The 20,831-nt window shown below is 36.1% G+C and overlaps 1 protein-coding gene and 1 long non-coding RNA gene across 3 annotated transcripts in view; one reads left to right on the top strand and one right to left on the bottom strand.

The window, feature by feature from the left end:
* The window catches only part of LOC109950480, a 1,406-nt gene extending 1,350 nt beyond the window's left edge, over window positions 1-56 (top strand). Inside the window, exon 2 of the long non-coding RNA XR_002272742.1 lies at window positions 22-56. This is a non-coding gene — a long non-coding RNA (uncharacterized LOC109950480). The remainder of the gene's footprint in view (window positions 1-21) is intronic.
* On the bottom strand, window positions 7,712-13,995 carry LOC18769868. 2 transcript variants are annotated; one of them, XM_020569244.1, is made up of 8 exons: window positions 13,782-13,995; window positions 13,469-13,665; window positions 13,211-13,318; window positions 11,661-13,113; window positions 10,643-11,555; window positions 10,331-10,403; window positions 9,980-10,139; window positions 7,712-8,069 (listed from the first exon to the last, which is right to left on the bottom strand). In XM_020569244.1, the coding sequence occupies exons 1-7, from the start codon at window positions 13,876-13,878 to the stop codon at window positions 9,984-9,986; spliced, it is 2,997 nt and encodes a 998-aa protein (XP_020424833.1). In that variant the 5' UTR covers window positions 13,879-13,995; the 3' UTR covers window positions 7,712-8,069; window positions 9,980-9,983. The 2 variants fall into 2 exon arrangements, with proteins under 2 accessions (XP_020424833.1, XP_020424832.1); XM_020569243.1 differs by having other exon boundaries at window positions 10,643-13,113; window positions 13,782-13,994.

Below are 20,831 nucleotides of genomic sequence, written 5' to 3'. Positions count from 1 at the left end.
TCTCCCTAGCATTTTCCTTAGGTTAATAAACAAGTTATTTCATGTTTAAATAATAATAAAAAGATGAAACATGAGATTACATAAATTAAAAAATAACATCAGGTCGCGCTTCTTGATTCCACAATAGGAGCCTTTAGTTTGGCCTTCTGGATCTCTTTTCTTGGGCACGCACAGCTTTTTGGGGCTCATCACTTAAGCACCCAAAGATCACACCCTTAACATGAGCATAACTTGTGTCGTGATCTCGATGCTTGTGTTTACCCGGTCGATCCAAGGCCTCTAGCTACTTTTGCATGTCTTGAAAGTAAAAATCTATCATCTTTGATAGCTTTTGATTCTCTTCATGCAATATTTCAAGCTGATGTTGATTCGCCTCCGCTGTATTTGCCCTCTCCTTCTTCAAACTCCTTATCACACACTGACAATGTTCAACCAAATTCTGCTCTACAACCAACTGAGCTTTTAGCACCTCTACCTCATGGGATTTCACAATGAGGCAATGCCCCACACTTGCGACAAATGTCGCACTTTGCACGCTCAGTGCCATGGCATCACTCACCACCTGCTTATCATCCCTTATTCCCAGCACACGCACATCCTTGGGAGTCACCAAACTCCTCGCAACTCCAACAGCAACATCATTCTCAAGGAGTAAAGAGTCGTTTATGGTAACTGGTCGTCATGAGGAAGCAAAGTAGGGTATCCACACTAGTGCAGTCCTTTACCCCTATGCCTATGTTGGCGGAGCTAGATTTAGATTGAGAGAAAATGGGAATGAAGAGGCTATTTTTTATCTGAGTTTGATATGGGTTTAGATTTTTCTAAGTTTGAGGAGATAGGTTTTTTGAGTTTAGGTTTGATTTTTTTCTCCCACTGTATCCTTTTATAGAAGTAACTTGCAGGGCCGCTCAATAATAATAATATATATTTTTTAAAGTAATCTGCAGGGCCACTCTGTAATTCCAACTCCTTATTTCCCTCTCCTCGTTTCCCGTTTTCTGCTTCGAGCTTTGTGATTAGAAAAAGAATATATAAAAATATAAATTAATTTTTAATTTAATTACTATTTTTAATTTAATTAAGTGTATAATGTTTAATTTAATTTAATTAGAAAGAAAAAAAGACATGAAATTCTATATTTTTTTTATAAACAGTATGTAGAAACATTATAAATATCAAATTGTGTAACTCATAATCACAAGGTTGTGTGTAGCATGATGGATAAGGTGTTGGAGATGAATGGAAGTGGAGCAGGTTCAAAACTCATTGTGTGTGTTGGATCCTTAATTTTTTTTTTATTTTTTTAAACCAATTAAATAAGTATTTTAGCGGGTTGGCAAGTTGACTCAAAATCGCGTGTTTTTCCATGCAGGTTTCGAGTTGTATAATAGATCGTATCGAAAATTGCCACCCCTACATATTATCATGGGTTGTTGGGAGGAGAGGGGGCCAAGAACAGAAGAAATACAATACACGAAGTTTTCAAATTTGGTTGGTTGGGTGTGATTTGGTGACCAAACCAAAACTATGGAACTTGGGACATGCTGCTGTTGCAGCTTGTACTCTCCAATAAGAAAGACATAAGAAAATAATTAAATTGGAAATTAATAACAGAACAAAACAAATTTGGATATTAAACAACACACAGAAGACAGATGGGATGGGATGGGACGCACCGTGAGGCATGAGTCCCCACAAACAAACATACTGAACCCTCCTTTTCAACAAAATGCAACAACATCAGCAAGACAAAGAAGCTCATCATGATACATATATTATATGTATATAAACCAATAAAAATTGCAGTTGCCCATTCTGCTTCTACATGTTTTGGTTGGTTTACATTTCCCCAATCTCTTGCTTGCCATGTCTCATCCACAACCACAGAGCCTAAAGCTTCAGAAATGAGCCTACACACTCACATGATGATGGAAGAACAAAGAAACAGAGAAGAGAAATGCAAATGACTCTATTATATTTTCTCCTCTGTCCTTATTTGACCACCAAATTTTCATTTTTCATATGTTCCGTAAGAGTTTTCAGACCCCCAATGACCTCAATCAAAATGGTGCATGCATGTTTGGCCATTTTTCATATGTTTTCTCTGTGTATGTTGTTGATAGTTGGCTTTGCTTCTTATCCAAGGTTTTATCAGGTCAAGGAGTAAAAGTCTTTGTTACTAGCACGCAATAGAAAATGTTCAGCAGAGGACAATTCTATACATATTTTCGTACATCAATGGAGCACAACAAGTACCTGATGGCTGACGACGACGGCGTTTGGTTTGGTTGACAAAGAAATGACCCCGCCTCTCTCTCTAGTGTGGGTGTGCGTGTGTGTGCTGCTTCTTCGTTATTCTTCCTCAGCGTCTGCGTCTGAGAGTGTAAACCTGTGTTTCCGTGAACCAAGTATGTTGGGCCCAACCGGTATCCACATTGGTAGTGGGCCTCCATTGGGCTTCAAGGCCAGCGAACTATGTGGGGCCCAACCTCTGCCTCAGTCAATAATTCTCACATACTAAAAATAAAAATAATCCGACCCGACCTGCCAAGCGCCCAGACCCGCCTAGCCGCCTAGGCCCATTTTTCAAAAAATGTTTCCCAAATTTTTTGAGTTGCGGATGCTTTTACAAAAAGCATCTGGTAAGGTTAAGCGATACTCTGTCATAATTCTTGATGAGGTTCATGAGCGGAGGTTGAACACAGACTTAATTATCGGAATGCTATCTGGTGCTCGCAGGTAAAGCTAGAGAGTGGTGCTTGTAACTGCTAAAACTTGTATTAATCAAGGTTTATAACCCCTTTTTATTATTATTCTCGATTGCAAATTGCATGTGATGGCAGAAAGAGTGTGCAGAGCAGCAAAAGGCGGTGCTTTCGGGAAGAACTATAAGTCCTGGACAGCAAGTTTTTCTGTTAAAGCTTGTGCTGATGAGTGCTACCTTGCGATTTGCAGACTTCATTAATAATAGAAAGCTGTTTCGTGATCCCCCCCACCGGTTATAGATGTCAGTGCTAGACAATTTCCAGTAAGCATTAAGTTTGAAATGACAACTGATGAAGAAAAACGTCACGAATTGCAAACCTTGTGATTAATGGAACTCTTATGGGGAATTTTAAATTAGTTATAAGATCAGTTCATTAAATTCAAGTGAAGTTACTATTTAAATGAATCCCGCAACTAATATGAAAGTCCATATCTATAATCCATATATAGCACCCTCACCATAAAACGACTCCGATGCCAGAATAATATTATTAGGTTTTTATGTAAGAGTATGAAAGAAAAGAAACATACATGATTGTGTACTCTTGTTTTTTTATCCTATTTTTTGGTCAATTAAGATATATAAATGTTCGCTTTTCGGGCATGACTTATGAGAAATGAGTAGACATACCCGCATAATTTTGGATTGATTTGATTATATCCTTATATTTAACAGTTATTTTGTACATATTGACTATTTAAGAGCACCTATATTAACGTTAGGGACCATGAGTGATACAAAAAACCTTTAAGAATGCAATCTGCTAGTTTCGCAAACATCAGGGACGTTTTGTGATAAAAAGCCCTTTGAATATATCTGGCAGCACAACCAAAGAAAGGAACCTAAAAACTGAGATAAGGTCCCATTTCAAATTTCAAAGCTACTTGGCCTTGTTGAACAGCAGGGAGGCCAGGCCCACCCTCCATCCAAGTATCGTAGAGGGTATAGAAGGCATCAAGGGTTCATGCTTTTTGGGTATGAGAGAGGCCAGACCTGCTTGCACGCTGTGACCAGAGCTGTTCTCTAGCTTGGCACTAGTCTCTGCGTACCTGAAAAGGATTCAAACATTCAACTAGAAAATTGCCAATTTCACTCCATTGCCACATCACATTTCTATAGGAAGTTCATGTGTAAGAGAGAGATTCGCATGTGAGATATCTACATACAGATATGCAGCAGTTTGTGAACATACAGATTCCCATGTTAGGTTACTACTAACATGTTCTGAAGTTTTTAAAATCTTTACACACGACTAAATTCATGCTACATGCCAGACAGAACTAATGAAAAACTGAAAAGCTACTTTCATATCAGCAAAAAGTATGATTATAGACACACATGCATGAAAAACACCACATGGAGCAAGTAAGCTAGATACAATTGTGTAAAAAAATGGCAACCACCATCTCAGTAGTTAGAATTAGAAGACGCAGTAACCTAAATCCTTGACTCCATAAATTGTTGTTTCTCTTCTGCCAAATTGATGACTAAAAGCATTGTAGCCGCTATGAGTTTTGTTCTATGGAGATATTGCCAAGTCCTAATCTCCTAGATAACATTTATTATACAAAAGGAGGCTCCAGGCCACCTTATGCAGGCCTGCCAAATGAAGGTCCACATATAGTAGGAAAAGTGCCTTTTGTGTGCTTAACCTACGTGCCTATGATAAGAAGTATCCAAGAATCACTTAGTAAAACCACCCAACGAACTATGTACAACAAATTTACACGAGGCAAGGGATCTCCAGGTGTCAGGGAAGATTTGGCGTGAATTCGTCTAACATGTTTTGTTCTGTCTTAGATTACGGGGTGCTTAACATGGTAGATTCTGAATGGGATGTTTCCTTTTAAGATTAACGCAATCAGAAGAATTTGCCAAAGTAAACCCATAAAAGTATTTTTAAAAAAAAAAGAGAAAGGAAAGCATGAAGGGAAACGTACATGGAAGACACCGTGCCTTCGTATGCAAATGTGGACATGCCCTGTCTTTGCTTATGCTTGGGATTGGCTGTGCAAAGCACATAAACACGCCCGCGACGTTTAACTGTCTTACAAAACTCACACATCTTCTTCACAGAGGAACGCACCTTCATGGCTACTGAATTCATATATTTTTTTTAAAAAAACAAAAACAAAAATTTAAGAAACCATCAAATTCAGCACCAACCCAAGTCATGCTTGAGATGACTAATGAGAAACAAAAAAAAAATTGCAAATTGAACAAGAAGCTGGCAAAGTAACCAGTTAAATTTTCAATTTTTGTAAATGAAGGGACCTAATTATAATATGGCATCACCATCAGTAGGTTAAGATTATCAAATCCATGAGAGATTCATAAAATCCATATTAAACCAAAAACAAATGCCGACTGTTGGATCAAAATCCGCCTTTTATTCATCTATAAAACAAGTAAAACATGCATAAATAAAACCAATTACAGAAACCCTAGAAGCATGTAGAAATTACTAGCACCCAATAGCAAATGTTCAGCAGAGGACAATTCTATACATACTTTCGTACATCAATGGAGCACAACAAGTACCTGATGGCTGACGACGACGGCGTTTGGTTTGGTTTGGTTGATAAAGAAATGACCCCGCCTCTCTCTGTAGTGTGGGTGTATGTGCTGTTAGTGAAGTTATTTCAGACCGGAATTACGCTCAGTAGGATTTGAACCTACGACACATCGGGTTTTGGAGACCCACGTTCTTTCCGTTTTGGAGACCCAAGTTATTTCAGAAAGAAATGGTTAAGATATTTTAATGCCAAACTAGGGGTTTCATAAGAAGCCCAACTTTAAGGGTTTAATAAGAAGCCCAACTATTTACAGATTAAAAAAAATCTAAACACCCTTTGATGGACCTCTTCATCGTCGTCTCTGGTCATGGTGGTAGTGGACATGCTCTGACTCAGGCTGCGAATCTCCGATTCCTGTTAGATGTCTCCATTGTTATTGTAAATGGGTATTTTCTCCTCAATCTTTTCTGGGTCTTCTTGCTTGATTTTCTTCTCAAAGACTAGTGCTTTTGAGGACCTAAAGTTGAGGACTTTTCAGGGGTAGTGGTACTCATACAACAACCCATTTGGTTGTTTTCAAAAGTTTCAAACTTTCAATCAAGATTTGCTAATCAGAAGCTACTAGGCCTAGCTAGTAGCAGCTAGTGGACTGTGAGTGAGTAGAGTGTTGTTGCTGCTGCAATAGGCCCTTTAATCAAATTGGAAAAAGCATTGTGGGGTTTGGGCTCAAAGATTGGTCGTTATTGCCGGAATTGAGGTCACAGACCATGCTCTACGATGCACCGTGGTGAGTGGTTGGACTAATTTGGTTGGGACAGGTCAGGGGTTCGTGATGAAAATACTGAGAGGTTGGGAGCTTTTGGGGTCAATGAAATGTATTTATTATATGCTCATCCAACACCACATCAATGATTCAGAAGAAAGTTTCACTCTTTTTCCCTTCACTTTGGTTTTGTCCCACTGGGTTTTCCAAGTTGGGTGAGGAGAGGGGAAATAAAATTTTAAAAAATATATAAAAAGTTGGAAGTGTTGTAAATACATGAGTTGTTGGATGACCATTATACCTCTTAATATTCCACGTTGGATTTTATGTAACCTATGCACTAAGTATTTGTAATTAGTACTTGTAACCTATAGGTATATTGTAAATGATGGTATTCAATCTTCTATCTTGTAAGCCTATAAATAGGTGGTTCTACCAAAGATTAAGGAAGGAATAAACATGGTGAAGCTTTATCTTTAGCATATCACTTCTCTCTACATTTTCTCCCTCTAGTTTTATAACAGGAAGTCTTTTGATATTTTCAATGCGTATTAATTATTTTTAAAAATTCTTTCTTCTTATATGAGCTAGAGTCATCACATGGTATAGAGTTTCTTTGTACTCACCATCAGACTTCATCATGCTTGTTTAAGAGTTTGTGTTTACATGTTATATGTGTAAAGAGTGTTAAACTTGCATTCAATGTGTTAGTTTTGCTCTAGACAATTGGAATACTATGATTGTCAAGCTCCAATAAATATACTTATCTTATATATGGTGTTTCATATATAAAATAATTTTATAATTGAAAGTTTAAACTTTAAATGAAGATAGTTTAAAATTTAAAAAAAAACATATAAAATGAAATAGTATGATACTCTCTACATTTACCAAATATGTAGTACGTTTGCATATAACAAGTACGCATATGCATTTTTGTTATATTCAAACAAGCACATTTGCCAAAAATATATAATCTTAAAGTTATATACTATTATGTTTTTTTTTTTGCAGAGCCTATGTAAGTACATATGAATATTTGTAAGTGCGGTACTAAAATATAACAAATACGAAATTAAACATATATAAGACCTGTACACTAAAAATAATGCAATACATAATTAGAAACTTGGAATTTTTCAGAAAAAAATTCGAAAAATCAGATCGGAATGGATTCAGAGAACTTCAGAATTTCAGAATTTTCGGCATTTACCAAAAGTATCGGATATCTAATTTATCATAATCGGATTTTTTTTTGGAAATATTCGGACTAGAATCGCTCCGAATTGAATTTTCCAATCCAATTTACACCCCTAGGAGGAGAGTTTCTTTTTGCTTTTATATGCTTTGTTCTTCTAATAACTTAAATCTTACTTTTAAATTAAATTTGAAATTTTTTATCGATATTGTATTGTACTTGAGGAAAAAGAAGGAGCTATGCATGTACCATATCATCATTTAAGGGATTTTCTGATGAACAGCTTAATAGCATAACCACATTGTGATAATTTCTAAAGGTGCGGATACTTAAATGTAAAAATTGAAAACATGGGTCTTAACATGCCTTACAGGGTAAAAGTCACAAGAACTAAACTGAAATTAACACTAAAAGAAAAAAATAATAAATAAATAAAATAAAAAACAGAATATAAATGTTGCCAAATGGACTCTTAAGCTTTTAAAATATATATATATATATATATGTAATGATTAAGGCAACAAGACACTCTTGTGACTTGTTGATTGTTGATAAATATTTACATGCAGTTCTATTAACAGATTGGTAATAAACCACTGAGACACGATGAGGAAATGACTGCAGTGTCAAAAAGCCCAAAATAACATATCAGCACAGCAGAAATGACCAACTCAAACTTACTACTCTGGCCAGTGGCCATATTCCCCTTGGTATAACAAAAACCATCTCCATAGTCCCCACCCAACTTGGAGTAAACATTAAGTACCAAAAACAGTGCCTGATCTCAAAAAATGTGCCTCTCCTTCATCTTTCGCTGCCACAAAACTGTGGAGACAATTATCAATTTGAGCTCACAAGTAATAACAGAAAAAGTAATTAAAATCTGCAAACAGAAGGAAAATAACCCATCAGATGTTCCTGTGAATAAACCAAGGGAAAAATCTTTACAAGGATTCTCAATTTTGTGACAATGTGAAGTAATGCCGCAAGATAATCTTGCTACAGACTGACTTCAAGTTCCAAGTGAATCTTGTCCAAATCTTGCTACAGACTGACTTCAAGTTCCCTGGTCAAAATGGTCCAAAGACCATGTTCCAGCTCATTCAAACCAAACTGGACTTTTAGGAACCGGTAACTTCACTAAGATCCTGGATACTGATTCACTGAGCCAGACTATAATGACCTAGGTGGCAAAACATAATAGGCACTGGTTTTGGCAAATTTGAAAACTAGCCACGGTTCAAGGATTTCGAGCACTACTTGAGGGGTGAGGAAGGATATCTAAATTCTAAAGAAATGGTTAAAAGTGTTCAATGGGTGCAAAAAGTGGCTAGTTTTCAGAACTTGCCCACTATTTAGGTTTCAGGCCATGGACCAAGTTTGAGATCATAATCTTGATAAGGGTTCCTTCACTAAGTTCCATGAATGTCAAAATTGTTCCTTCACTAAAGATGAACTCAAGAAGTCAATCCAATGCCACATCATATATGCAATAGTTTAACACAACTATTGAAGGCAATTCAGAGTTTTTCTTTTTTCGCGTTCAAAAGCCCAATTCATGTTTGAAGATGAAAAGAACACAATAAATTATTTCAGTTTTCTAAAACATCGTTGCAGTCAATATTATTTGTGCAAATGTTCAATACATGTTAGCATCACGAGCAAGGTCAACATTGATATCTCATCTTTTTTTCTTTTTTGTGAGAGGAGGAGAGGGGGGGCAATAATGTTACATTTCTGATATCATTTGTTAAAGGTACTATTTATGTTCTACTTAATAAAACGTATTAGAGCATTTACAAACTAACCAGCTCTGTCAATCATGTCATCCACCACAACTACTACTTTTCTCTTCACTTATCAAATTCATCACCTTTAAAATAGATGGCATTTGAGAGAGAGAGAGAGAGAGAGAGAGAGAGAGAGAGAGAGAGAGAGAGAGAGAGAGAGAGATGGGATGAAAAAAGGAAATAGTGCCATTGTGAGCAATCAATTGAGATTTTTTAGGAAATGCAAAAGAGTTTGAATGGACAAATATAGAAACAATATGGGCACATTCATCATCATTTTTCAGAATCTGGACACGGGTTGTGCTGAGAAATATTATAGTAAATCGCCAAGGGGATGGGGGATTTCAATGGCTGGGCAAAGATGGCAGACATGCCATCAAGTAATCACATTTTCAGTAGAGACCATGGCTATGTCAGGGATATAGAGCAAAACAGGGGTTAGAACAAAAACAAGGTGGTCTGAAATTGTCCCAATGGATAATATCTGAGACAAAATAGGATGGCATAGTTTTTAGGGTTGATTTCAAAAAGCATACAACCATTGATTGGGAATTTTTAGATCATTCATGTGTTGGAAAGGAAAGATTCTGGAAGAGGCAACATGGATCAATGGATGTTTGAAATCACTTAATGTTTCAGTCATAATTAATAGCTTTTAAGATTGAGTTAGAAATGAGTTCACTGATGCATCCCTGATATCAATATCAAGAGGAAATTCAGCATCACACCATTGGAAATTATTTTAGGGAAATAAAGATTTAAAAAAATAAATAAATATACTCAAGTTTGCACTTTAAACTGCTACAAGCTAAGTAATTTCGTGGTTCAAACGTTTAGTTCATTATTTATGGTTAGCGGTTACTATTCATATGAAATTGGTACCGTGACAAATGAATTTTAGAGGTGGACCAAAATAAGAGAGCATATTCTTATATGTAAACTGACCATTTCATTTCGACTTTGACCTTCGCCTGCATATGTTCCTCCACTTATCCTTAAGGTCAATTGAGGTACGACTATGCAGAAACACAGAACCACCAAATTCCAGTATTTGCTTCCATGGAATATTTCCTTCATCATTTCTTGATACTGTTGACACTCCCTTCTGTAGCAATATAAAAGATGTTACAACATATCTAAAAAGTCTAATAAATAAAAAAAATAGAAACAACACATATGCAATTATAACTACAATCAGGTATTTAGTGTAAAATGCAAGTAGAGATATATAGTGTAAACTGGAACTAGAAAATAATCTTGAGTCGATAAAAGAACATTAGAAAGGAAACCACGAACCTTGAGCATTTCTTCCTCCTCAACTTTCCATGGAACTTTAATCCGCCTTAACTGAGGAGTTGCCGGGTATGAGCTACAAGACACAAAAAAGGTTTATTCTCTATTAATAACTATTTCAATCGAATCCTCAACTCACTGCTTTATAACCAATAGGTAAGTGTACAGGTTGATTAGGGAGAATACAGGACTGCAATTAAAGCTCTGGGCAACATAAACACTGACTGTTTTAGACATTCCTTGAGCAGATAGACAAAGTATTTTACATTTCAAGGCATATGAAGTGAGATATTGTAACAATAGAAATTAACTTACTAAGTGTTTTTGCTCCTTCGGGGTCTTATAGAATATTTGGAAGTGCTAGACTTCTGATTATCAACTTGCTCGGAATCAAAATTAACTTCATATCCTTGGTCAATATGAAGGTTTTCTGTGTTTTTACTGGACAAAGGAACACCTACAGGTATGCACTCCCGGGCCACCTTTTCTTCCTCTTCCTTTTCACCAGTTGATGCATCAAGTTTTCTACAAACTGCGGTAGCACTTTCATCTCCACACTCTGAATTGACATGAACACATGAAGCAAAAGGTGCTACATGTTGCTCATTACCTGTAATATTCTGAAATTGAAAGTCATTGACTTCCTTTGGATGTTCTTCACATTGCTTTCCTAGATTTTCTTCTCTCTCTCCCAAATGCCCATTCTGGTGACTTTTTTCATTAAGATCTTCATCAAAATTCCTCGTGCAGAAATTCTCTTTGTTGTGTGGTCTTCCAAGACATTCCTTTGGCTGATGTTCCAGAGTATGAATAAACGCATCTAGGTCTTTCTTTAAAAGGGAAGTTTCTTTCTTAGCTTCAAGGTATTCAGTAAGATCAAGAGAATATACACAGAAGGGGCAGTAAAAGTTACCCTTCTCATAATGAATGGCTGAGGAACGCAGCCAATTTTCATGCAACACAACAGAGCAATCACTGGTTTTACAAATCAACAACTGACCGCTTTCATTACTCTTCTTACCAAGATTTCTCTCTGTCCAGTCAGCTGTCACTGAGGAACGATGACTAGATGTGCATTGAGAACTCAAGAAAGCATGCTTCTTCATGGCGACATCAATCTTCTCATCATGAAATCCATCATTATCAGTTAATGTCTCTGACTCATAATGGCGTAGCCAATCCAAGAGCTCTTCCGCTTCATCCGGAATGCTCTTCTGCTGGGACCCATCTGCAGATGCAGGACATGCTATTTCAATGCGAGAAACATGCTCGCTGTTAGAATCAGATTCTTTAGCAGAATCCTTATGCTGGGTTTCATCTTGAGGAGCAGTACCTGATATTCTTGTTTCAGGACAATGTTCCCTATCATCTTTGTCTTCATAAACAATGCTCTTCTGTCGGGGTTCATCTGCGGATGCGGGATGTGGTACTCCAATATGAAAATCCTGCTCACTGTTACAATTGAATACTTTAGCAGAAACCTTATGCTGGGTTTCATCTGGAACAGCAACACAGGATGCTCTTAGTTCAGGATGAAGTCCACCGTCATCTTTGGCTTCATCAACATATGTATATTGAGGGGCTCCATCCTGAAACGTGCCTTGAGTCATTGAAGTTTCATTACAAGGATTTTCTGACTGACTCTTATGGACTGCATTGTCAGTGCTCTGTCCACACCTCTTTGCGGCAGTATGATAATCATGATCATCCTCTATGACCTTGCCTCCTTCCATCATTCCTATCTGATTTTCTGCCAAGTCACGCCTTTCTCTCCCAGAAAGTGGAACATCTCTTTCAGATGAATCTTCCAACAGTTCTCTTCCATGTAAAGGAATTTGGTTCTGCTCTATAGACTGTAAAACATATGAGGCATCCCATTTCATCCTTTTGGCCATTACATAGCAATCATCAGAATGAATTACTCTATTACGGTTTTCATCTGCCAGGTTTTCCCTAGCCAAGTCCTTGCCATCTTTAGCAATGCTCTTCTCTTGGGATCCATCTGCGGATGCAGGATGCAGTGCTTTAATATGAAAATCATGCTCACTATCACAATTGAATACTTTAGCAGAAACATTAAGTTGGGTTCCATCTGGAGGAGCAACACCTGATGTTCTTGGTTCAGGATGAAGCCCACCATCATCTTCGGCTTGACCAACACATGAATCTTGATGGGCTTCATCCCAAAATGTTTCTTCGTGCATTGAAGTTGCATTAAGATGATTTTTTGACTGACTCTTATGGATTGCACCGCTACTGCTCTGTCCACTTCTCTTTGAGGCAGTATCATCATGACCATCCTCTAAGACCGTGCCTTCCTCCATCATTCCCATATGATTTCCTGCCAAGTTGCACCTTTCCCTCTCAGTCGAATATTCCAACAGTTCTTTTCCATGTAAAGGAAGTTGGTTCTGTTCTGTAGTCCGTAAAACATAAGAGCCATCTTGTTTCATCTTCTTGGAGTTTATATGCCAATCATCAGAATCGTTTATGCTACTACGGTTTTCATCTTCCATGTTTTCAGCATCTGAGGCAATCCTATCACCTTTGGAAGGCAATAGATTTGCATTATCTGGATCTTCTTCGGATGGTTTATTCTCATTCTGATGAATCAAAGGATCGGAGTTCCCTTTGACTCCCATGTTTTGAGCACTGGAGCAGCTCTCATTGAGCCTAGTATTACTACCACCCACAGGAACTCTATCACCATAACTTCGTGTTAAACCACTCTTTACTCTCAAGAAATCAGCATGTGGATGGGTGCCATCAATAATCGAATCTTTCAGCTGCTCATAAAGAAAATCCACAAAACCAATTCTAGGCAATAAAGAGCAACTGATTGAACCAAGAAAAAATACAAAGAAAATCCAAAGAGGTAGATACCTGTTTCAATGCACATTTAGGCAAAGAAGCTCTTTTGTGAATAATGAAGGGGCGAATATCCCATTTCAACAGCCCTGGTCCACCCACTCTCAGATCAGATTCTGGTGTCTGACAAAAGAAAATTTTGACCTTTAACAGTTGAACATATTTCATGGAGCTATAAATACAATAAGAATATGGATGGCTTCAAAAGTCACCTCCTTTCAGACATTCATCCAAATTACTTGCACATTAAAGCCAAAAAGAGCAGGACTTTACCTCATCTACAATGCGTTTAAGAACATTTTCACAGCTTTCAGATAAATCAAAGCTGCATTTTGAATGCTGGGCAGAAGGAACATCACTGCTCATCACATCACAAGGACCAAGCAAACCCTCCAAACATCTCAAAGCGACCCTTTCCTTTGCATTCTTTCCCATATCATCAGGTAATGCTGGAGCCATCTCAATCAGGTCTGAAAAAGGCGAGCACAAAGTAACAAACACCATGAATAACCCTAACCTTCTTCAGTCACAAAGATTGATAATAAAAAAATGAACATTTGAAGTGAATGTACGAATTCATGGATACCATGTAAAAGCGATACATCAACTTCTCTAAAGCTTGCCAGGGCTTCAATGGCCCAAAGCCAAGCAATGGCTCTCTCCTGTTCATTCATCCCGTCCATGGGAAGCCCTACGCTGAAATAGAAGGTTCAGAAACCAAGACTAGAGCTTTACTTGAAAAGGAAGATGTTTTTCCCTTCTTTTATTTGTTTAAAACGGATTTTATGGTTCAATCTGAACTTATATTGCAACAAGAAGAGGAATTGAGTTTTTCTATTTAAAATCCGCGCTTCTCAATGTTTATCAATATTCAAAGTTTATCTTAACTTTTAATTCAAATTTAATCTCACTATCTTCTTAAATTATTCCTAAATACACACCCAGTAAAATATATATATATCACCATTCTAAGTTCACCTCAGCCTCACATTACTTAAAGATATAAAAATATTATTGTCAAATGTGTAGCAGCATTATTAAGTACGAGTAAATTGGATTTTTATTTTAAGGATGATGTGTCCAGTTTAAATCCCTTAGATAAATTTTAATGAAGTGGCATGTGAAAAACGAAAGTCAAGCAGATCATGCAAAGAAAATCATAGCAGAGAATATGGCCACTCTCCCCTCTTTGCTTTGTTGACTCTCTAGTCTCTCTTAATTCTTGCTTCCCAAGAATCTCTACTGCTCAACATCCTAAATTGAATTCCCTATTTTTCATACAGCTTCAATCGATTCCCAATAATTATTTTGAAACAAGTGGATGTACTTGAACAAATCTTGAGTCTCTGTATTTAACATTCGTGCATTTTTTTCGTATTTCGCAACATCTAAATCATTCTAATAATCTAACCATTTAAAATATGATACATCATCAAACCTTGAAAAATCTGTTAACATTTTTTAAAAAAATTATTTCAATCTAAAATTTTTTTTAAAAAAAACTAAAAGTTTACAAAATCCAAAATTAAACAAAACTAGAAAGCCAACTCCCCTTCCCAACCCCTATCCATGCCACGGCTACCTACCCCCACACCACCCTAACAGCCATCCCCATTGCCAATTGGTTAGAAAATCTTGCACAGGCTTATAAGGTGTTAGGTTATTGCCTCTATTGCCAATTCATTTTGTGGTGGAACCAAGGGCGGAACTAGGAATTTTTCATTGGGTGGGCTAGTTAAAAATTTTAGCTTAAAATCTAATGATTTTTTTATTTATAAAAAAATCTTCTCTTTGCAGTGCAAATCCCTAAAAATTTCTTACCATCAACTGAATAAGCTTCACAAATACAAAGTACAAAAATATAAATAATTAAGTTTTATTTATATATTAATAGTAAACAGAAGAATAATAGAATTGAGTTAACATATTGTTTCGTTATTGAAAGAGAATACAAATAAAATTGAGAAAATAATATTTCCCTAATGTGTTGTAGTTGATGGTGAGCCATATAGGCTTTTTTTTTCTTATTCAAAAACCTTTTGTCAAAAGCAGTAGATAATTTCACCCCAAAATAAAGGCTGCATATTATAAAATAAAATTAAAAAAAAGACACTTTGCAAAAAATAAAAAGCAGCATATTTTGCGATTAAAAAACCAAATGGCAGCATACTTCTTGTCGTGGGCCATATAGATATAGGTTTATTGTTGGTTTTTTTTTCTTTCAAAACTTCCCTAGGCTACAGCCCACCACACTTGCTCCCACGTCATCCAATATTTTGTTGTCCACGTGTTAGGCTTGAAAGTTCACTACATGTGTGGGGGAGTGTTGATAGTGTTTATCCCACATTGAAAAGTTAAGAGACCAAACTTGGGTTTATAAGGAGTTGGGGAGGAAAAACAAGGAAAGGAATGAGAAGGAAGGAGAGGGCCCCTTCGTCTAAGATAGGAGCGGCGGCTAGAGTTTGAGAGTGGGAAAAGTGGGGAGCATTTGAGATAATTTTTTTTTTCACTTATTTATATTTTTTTAATTAGGTTTTCTTTTTTAATATGGCTTTTACCATTCACCTTGTTAAATTTCAAAGAGACGAGCCAGTAACCCACTACTAGCAACACCAATATTGTCCATAACTTAACAATCTACCAAGTCCAATAAGTGTGGGGTTTTATCACAAAAAGCCTTGATGATATTAGGAGTGGAACCACTTATTATAAGTTGTATTTTATTTAGTCAATCATCCGATGTGGGACTTATATTCTTCAACACGCTCCTTCACGTGTGACCACCACATACTAGGCCACACATGGAGCCAAGCCCACATTGGTATAGGTGGTGTCTCTGTATTGATGGGTCATCGTATTGCTGGAACTCATGTATTGCTGGAGCCACCACCTAAATGACCCACTCTCATCCATATGGGTGGCGTTTTCATATTACTGGATCCACCACTTGAGCCTCATGCTCTAATACCATGAAGAAAGTTGAGGTTTCACCCCAAAACCAATTGGAAATAGGGGGGAGTAGCCTAACTCCTTATAAACCCAGGCTAGGTCCCTTAACTTTTTAATGTGCGACAAACACTCTCAACACACCCTAACACGTATAGCGAACTTTCAAGCCTAACACGTGGACAACATATATTGGGTGATGTGGGAGCACGTGTGCTTATTGGGCCTATCACGTGAAGCCTTACTTTGATATTATAAATTTTAGAGAGACGGGCTAGCGGCCCACTACTTGCAACATCGATATTGTCCCCAACTTAACCATCAATCAAGCCAATTAGGTGAAGTCAAACAAAGTAGGGCAAATTTTTAGATATCCTCATATATGTATTCTTCTCCAATATGGAGGTATTTATAAAAGAAGTACAAAGATGTATTAACCTTAAATACAATAGGAAAATATAAATTAGAATAAAAAATAAATATCAATTATAGTACGACTAGACAAATGGGTAAGTAACTAAAATCATAACATAGTAAGGAACCAAAATCCTAACTAACTAAGGACTTGCCAAAACTCCCCCTCAAGTTGGCGCAAAGATGTTTCACATGCCCAAATTAACAAAAGAGCCATAGAACACCATACTCGACATTAACCAATACGAACAACTATAGAAAAGGTCACAACTGTAGAGAAGGTCTTGTCGTAAACATGAGTGGAACAATTGACAAACCAAATCAAAGTTCACAGCAGAAACACAAGAGCAAACCTCAACAAATCGAGCATATAGTAGAACACATAAACCTTTTGAGCACGGTAGTAGGTAAGGTAGAACACAAAATCTTGCTAGCACGAGAGAAGGGTCTATTCAATTTGAATCCCAAGAGTAGGTTGGTGGACGATTTCGTATGAACCATCACAATAAGGGTAAGAGAAGCAGTAGGTGAAGTAGAATGAAAAAAAAGTGAAGAAATAAAGCCATCAACATTCGGCATGGTGATGGATGTCAGGGTGGCAGCAGCGGCGACAATAACAAGGTATGCAGCGACGACGATGACAAGGTAAACGGCGGCAGTGGGCTAGGATTATAGGCTAGGTGTATAGTGTATCGGAAATAGGTAGTGTTTAAGGTTGGGATTTTTTATGTTGTAGAGGCGGATCGAAACATATCAACATCATCGACAATGACAAAGGAGAATTTCTCCTAATTCAGCGAAAACTTCTCTTCATTCCCCCTCTCTTTCTGAAGAGAAATGGTTGTCGGAGTCAAGAAATAGACTATATCTTCATAGGAATACATCAAGATAATAAAGATATGTTAATAAACATATCATTTTCAGTCCTCCTCCCCCCTTTGAAGAGGAGGGGAGGAAAGCACTTAAATTGCAAAGAGAACTCAAGCACATGTCACAAGAGAACCAAGCTCTAATACCAAGTCAAACAAAGTAAGGCAATTTTCAGATATGCTCGGATATGTTTTATTCTCCAATATGGAGGTATTTATAAGGAAGTACAAAGATGTATTAACCCTAAATACAATAGGAAATGGATCTAAATTACAATAGAAAATATATCTCCATTGAGTAATGCTACTCTTACCACATTTTCATACCACCTTATGTGGCAGATGAAATAGACAGCCACATCAATTAGAAAGTGTCAATAAATCATAAAAGAAAAGAAAATGTTAAATTAATTTTAATTGATATGGATGTCCACATCATCTGCCATATAAGGTGGTATATAATGTGGTAAGAGTAGCATTATTCATCTCAATTATAATAGGACTAGACAAATGGGTAAGTAATTAAAACCCTAACATAGTAAGGAACCAAAATCCTAACTAAGTGAGGACTCGCCAACAATTACTACATTCAAGGCCAAATATAGGAGTCTTCTGTTTGAAGGTTTTTTCGGCTTGTTTGAACCACCATAAAGATAATGGATAAAGTTATATTTTCCCACTTTATCAATGAAATAAGTGTGAGCCCTAAAGAGTGTTTTGGTAAAATCTGTTATGGCTCATTGAAAGGATTGTGGAGTGAGCCAAGTATCGACATGTTAAGCATAAAGAAATTCCTTTTACATTAGGTATGCTTGAGATTCAGAAGAGTGGTGCTAAGGGTATCTTCAAGACTTCTCAAAATAAGAACAGATGAAGGGAAAAGAAGGAAAAATATTCGACAATAAACACCATAACATATTTATGGAATCTATTTATCGATATATAGCCCATTATGGTTAGAAATTTTAAAACCCAAAGAAATGCCATTACTTAACTAAAATGCTAAAAACAGAAGAAAAAAAAACATTAAACCATATACAAAAGATAAACTAATCAAACCAAGGTGGTTGGTGTGAGTGGTTCGGCACTCTCATTCCTTAAGAGAAGGTCAAGGGTTCGACCCCTGCTCTCGTATGGAGTCACCACTTTGGCCAGCACTTTACCCCTTACGGGCCAACCCGGTGTGAGCAGGGATTAGTCTGGGTTGTGGTTAAGGCTTAAAGGTGCCACCCATAGTTAGGGCCCATCCAGGACCACCTCGTGGTTCAGACCCAAAAAAAAGGTAAACTAATCGGCTGAAATTAAAAATTAAAAATACAACAAATTCACATTTCTCCCAATCTTTGCTACTCCTAGAAATAAAAAAATACAAAAAAAAAAAAGAAAAGAATGGAGATTCACTATTATACCCAATATAGGAGTTCAAATTATAAAAAAAACCATATATGAAATGGACTTTAGAAACACACCTAAAGCTCATTTACAACAAAACAAAGAGTCTTTTAACTTCTTATAAATTACAAAACTGCCATCAATTTCTTGAAACAAACCCAACCCCTAAACCTCATTAAAAAAAACCCAAAATACTCAATAAGGCATCAAAGTAATTTAATAATTAAAATTAAATTCAATAAGGTCAGCTGTCATTTTTTGAGTTTTTTTTGGGTTTGTTTATAGAAATTAAATGGTTTAGGATTTAACTATATTATTAGTGCTAAGAATGAGTATATGACTAAATATCTCAGCAACCAAAAAAGGCATGGGCACGTGCATGCCGAAAGGCTACGTATAATATATAAAGTAAAAGACCCTTATGTTTACATTTTCAAATAACCCAAATTTGCCTTAATTTAAGAAAAAAAATCAAAATTTACCAATATTAGAATATTAAATGCAAATAATTAAGAAAAATAAAAAGGTTCATGTCCAACAAAAATTGTATGTAGATGGATATAGTAAAATAAAATAAAAAACATACTAACGTGTGTCGAGAGACTATTATAAATGTAATAAAAAGATACGAGTGTGGATCACAAGACTAAATTTTTAATATATATAATTAAGGAGCTGATTTTCTCACTTTGTCTACTTACACTCACTTTTATTTTTTAATACTTTTTAATCAATTTTGTTCTCTCTCTTTCCTATTTTATCCTTAGTCTACATTAAGATTTTCTGTTTCTTTGTAGCCACATTGGCCATCTCTATATTTTATATGTCTTTTGCATTAAATTTGTTTCCTTTTAAATTAAAAAAAAACCTATTACTACAAGGTTTATTCCTGGGGCATGAGTTTTTGCAAGGTTGACCATATAATTTTACCTAGACAAATATATAGTGTTAATTATTTCTTACTCAATGAAAAAAAAAATGAAAATAAAGTACAAGTTGAAAGTTTAAGTATATAAAGAAAAATAAATAGAAAAGAGCAAAAATAAAAAATAACAAAATTGATTAAAAAACAAAAAGGAATATAAGTGAACAAGCAGGAAGCAGAGAAATCAACTCCCAAAAATTAAGTCATAAGGTCCTTACACATGTTTTCAGAAAAGAAAGAAAAAGAAAAAAAGATTAAAAAAGGACTACTAGTCTTACTTTGACCATTCTTTCAAATCAAAGCCATACTGCTATTTGGTCACACACAAAAAAGAAAAATAAAAAATAAAAAAATCCCACGGCTGAGCCGCTGAGGTAGAGCCATGTGTGCTGAAATCTTTGGTTGGCCTATGACCTCTTTTTGTCTTGAATTCTTCTTCTTTTGCGCGTGTAGAATGTGCCAACCCTGTTTTGGTGCGCACCTCCGTTTTCTTTTGACCCTCCTCACCTCAACCAAGTTTCCTTCAACTTTGCTAAAAGTGGCTTTGTAATGAATTGGAAATTGGGTTGCTGGTTTCACTTGAAAACGTTCAGTGCTTAAAAATAATTATTAATTCTAGAGTTGTGGTTGTGCAACCACATCTTGCAACTCATTGTGAATGAAGCTGAAGCTAATTAAGCTGCTTAAAGATAGGCTAAGCATGTTCTTCTTTCTTTCTTTTTTTCTAAAGAAATTTAAGGGTTAAAAGCATTTTTCGTCACTGTGTTTATGCCGAAAATCTATTTTGGTCATTGTACTTTACAATGTTCGCAAGCGTTACAATGTCTGAAATGATTTTAGGTATGAAGAGAAAAACCATTAATCAATTTTTTTTTTTGGGTTCAAAAAGGGAAAATGATGAATTAGAGAAGATTTGTGGATGGTGATACCCATATACTCCAAGTCCATGAAAATAAATTATAATTCAACAACCACAAAAACCCAAGAAAACCAACACCAATAGAGAAAGATAGAGATATAGTCGCAATAATTTGAGGTTATGGAAACCCCAATTAAATTATTAATAATGGGTTAATTTTGCAAATAATAC

Source organism: Prunus persica, chromosome G7 (assembly GCF_000346465.2).
Source record: "Prunus persica cultivar Lovell chromosome G7, Prunus_persica_NCBIv2, whole genome shotgun sequence".
NCBI classification, from domain to species: domain Eukaryota; kingdom Viridiplantae; phylum Streptophyta; class Magnoliopsida; order Rosales; family Rosaceae; genus Prunus; species Prunus persica.
Note: the sequence above shows the minus strand (reverse complement) of the source record. Positions and strands in the feature narration are given on the sequence as shown.